General features: G+C 38.0%; 1 protein-coding gene across 1 annotated transcript; it reads left to right on the plus strand.

Moving 5' to 3' along the window:
- Positions 1–1,222: 1,222 nt before the first annotated feature.
- On the plus strand, positions 1,223–3,022 carry LOC139870393 (uncharacterized). Its single transcript, XM_071858206.1, has 2 exons — positions 1,223–1,970; positions 2,193–3,022. The coding sequence occupies exons 1-2, from the start codon at positions 1,223–1,225 to the stop codon at positions 3,020–3,022; spliced, it is 1,578 nt and encodes a 525-aa protein (XP_071714307.1).
- The last annotated feature ends 248 nt before the right edge of the window (positions 3,023–3,270 follow it).

Consider the following 3,270-nt stretch of genomic DNA (forward strand, 5'->3'; position numbering starts at 1 on the left):
GTTAATGAGGCATTTTTGAACTCTCAGGTAAATGCATATGCTTTATTTCAGCCGTATGGTATATCGGATCACTGTCCAGCTGTTTTAAAATTGCCTTCAGTTGGTAGAGCTCAGCCTAAACCATTTCGATTCAGCAACTATATCATTTCAAATGAAAAGTTTAAGGAAGTGGTTGCTGATGGTTGGTCTCATAAAGTGGAAGGTCACTCGATGTTTAGAATTGTGAACAAACTACGGTTTCTCAAGAAACCTCTTCGTAAACTAATGTGGGTTAATGGTAATCTTCATACAAGAGTTAATAATCTTCGTGATGAACTTGCTGATGTACAACGAATGTTGGATGGTGACCCTCATTTAATATCTATAAGAGCTAAACATTGTGAACTCTTAAAGGCTTTTAATGGTGCTTTATTAGATGTGGAAAGATTTTTGAAACAAAAATCAAAAGTGGAATGGTTAAGTGTGGGTGATGGTAATACAAGCTATTTTCATAAGGTGGTAAAAGGCCGAATGAATAGAAACAAAATCCATGCGATAATGGACGATGCGGGTAACATGGCGGAAGGTGAGCAAGTGCCTGACATTTTTGTTAATCATTATAAAATATTTTTGGGTACTTCATCTATATGTAACGACATTAATGACCCATCATCACTATTCACCAAAACGCTTGATCCTGACCTTGCTGCATATATGGTGCGTCCGATCACTGATAATGAGGTAAAATTGGCGATATTTGATATTGGTGATGGTAAATCTCCTGGTCCGGACGGATATACTTCTACGTTTTTTAAAAACTCGTGGGATATCGTTGGCATTGATGTTACCTCGGCTGTTAAGGAGTTTTTTTGGCAATGCTCAGTTGTTGACGGAGCTAAACCATACAGTGATCGCGCTTCTTCCGAAGGTTCAATAGCCGACCAAGGTTACGGACTTTCGCCCTATCTCGTGTTGCAATGTCATTTATAAATGTATTAGTAAGATTATCACGGATAGAATTAAAGTGGATCTTGATTTTATTGTGAGTGAAAATCAATCAGCCTTTATCCCGGGGAGACGCATTTCTGATAATATTCTAATTACTCAAGAAATAATGAAAAATTATCATTTATCACGAGGTACTCCCAGGTGAACTTTTAAAGTTGATATTCAAAAGACATATGATACTGTTGATTGGTGTTTTTAAAAAAATATTCTCTATCACTTTGGTTTTCATAGAACCATGATTAAATGGATCATGAAGTGTGTGACGAGTGTTTATTCTTCTATTAATATTAATGGTGATCTTCATGGATATTTTAAAGGAAAAAGAGGGCTAAGACAAGGGGACCCGATGTCCCCTTATCTCTTTACGTTGGTTATGGAAACTTTATCTTTGTTCCTTAGGCGTAACATTTTGAATTCAGGAGAATTTAGATTTCATTCGAGGTGTGAAGAACAACAGATTGTTAACGTGTGTTTTGCGAATGATTTATTTCTTTTTTCTCATGGAAGTATTGATTCTGCGAAAGTTATCTCTGATGCGTTGGAGGAGTTCAAGGTGTGTTCCGGTTTGGTTCCTAGTGTGCAGAAAAGCACAGCCTTCTTTTGTAATGTGCGATCGTCTGTTAATAATGCTATTTTGGAGTTGATGCCTTATGATGAGGGTGTGCTTCCTGTAAAATATCTGGGGGTCCCGTTGGTCTCGTCTAGGTTAATGATTAAAGATTGTAAAGTCTTAGTTGACAAAGTTAAATGTAAAATTGATGATTGGAAGAACAAGTTTCTTTCTTTTGCGGGGAGAGTTCAACTTATTACTTCAATCTTATCATCAATGCAAGTGTATTGGTCTTCTGTCTTCATTCTTCCTGATAATATCATAAAAGAGATAGAGAAACTGATGCGTGGTTTTTTATGGTGTAATGGTCCTTTGAATCGGGGAAAGGCGAAAGTCAAATGGAAAGAGGTATGTTCTTCGAAGAATGAAGGCGGTTTAAATATAAAAAGTTTGAAGGTTTGGAATGTGGCTCTAATGACTTATCATGCTTGGAGCTTGATCACCCATAAACAATCTCTTTGGGTTAAATGGATACACTCGCACCGGTTAAATCGATACAATTTTTGGAATGTTGATGTTGCCACAGATTCGAGCTGGGGATGGAGAAAAATCTTAAACATCTGAGAATCTATAAGGGATTTCATTATACACAAAGTGGGCGATGGTTTATCTGCGTCTGCGTGGTTTGATACATGGTGTGATTATGGTCCTCTTGCTTCTATTGTTTCTATGCGTGATATTAATCGAGCAGGTTACAACAAAGATGCTACCGTCGCTGATTTAATATCAGATGCTACATGGAACTGGCAGATTGAATGGAGATGCAAATATCCAATGTTATCAAATATATCGATACCTGATATTAGTGACCCGGATGTTGTTAAATGGAGAGGGCCTGATGGTAACTTGCAGGACTTCTCTGTTCGATTAGTGTGGGACTCCTTACGTCAGCGTGCTCCTATTGTTGGATGGTCCCACATGGTTTGGTTCTCGCAGAACATTCCACGACACGCGCTTATTTTGTGGTTACTTATCAAAGATAAACTCATGACGCAAGATCGCTTAAAGCCATGGGATCTTCGTACGCAAGGAGGTGTAACTTTGTTATGCTCTCTTTGCAAGTTTCAACAAGATTCCCAATCTCATTTGTTTTTTGAGTGCACCTTTTCCTCGCAGTTTTGGTCGAAGATTATGATGTTGTTTCATTTGCCTAGCTCTTCTTTGGATTGGAAAGAGTGGATGGCTATTCTTTCTCCTTATGCGCATAGACGCGTTGCTAGGGTGATGGTGGCAAAGATTGCTTTTGCTGCTTCTATTTACTACATTTGGCAAGAACGCAATTCTCGTTTATTCAAGGGTGAATATCGTTCGGTGGAGCAACTTTTTCAAACTATTTTCTCCACTGTTCGGCTCAAATTGTTGTCATTGAAGTTTAAGAAATCGGTACACATTAATCGTATTCGGTCTACATGGATGATTGCTTAAGTTGGTTGATGTTTTGTAGGTGTTGTTTCTTGTGCAAGGTGGTTGTTATGCCTTGCTGGTTGTCGCTTGTTTTCGTTAGTTTTGGTAATTTTGGTTTGTATTTAGACTACAGGGCATTCTCTTGTAGTCACTGACCTCATTCATGTATTGACGTTATTTTAATAATATTCACCGGGTGACAACCCTTTACCCCAAAAAAAAAAAAAAAAATTCTACGAGGGAAATAAAGTGGGAAAGTGGTGAAATTG

Source organism: Rutidosis leptorrhynchoides, chromosome 10 (assembly GCF_046630445.1).
Source record: "Rutidosis leptorrhynchoides isolate AG116_Rl617_1_P2 chromosome 10, CSIRO_AGI_Rlap_v1, whole genome shotgun sequence".
NCBI classification, from domain to species: Eukaryota; Viridiplantae; Streptophyta; class Magnoliopsida; order Asterales; family Asteraceae; genus Rutidosis; species Rutidosis leptorrhynchoides.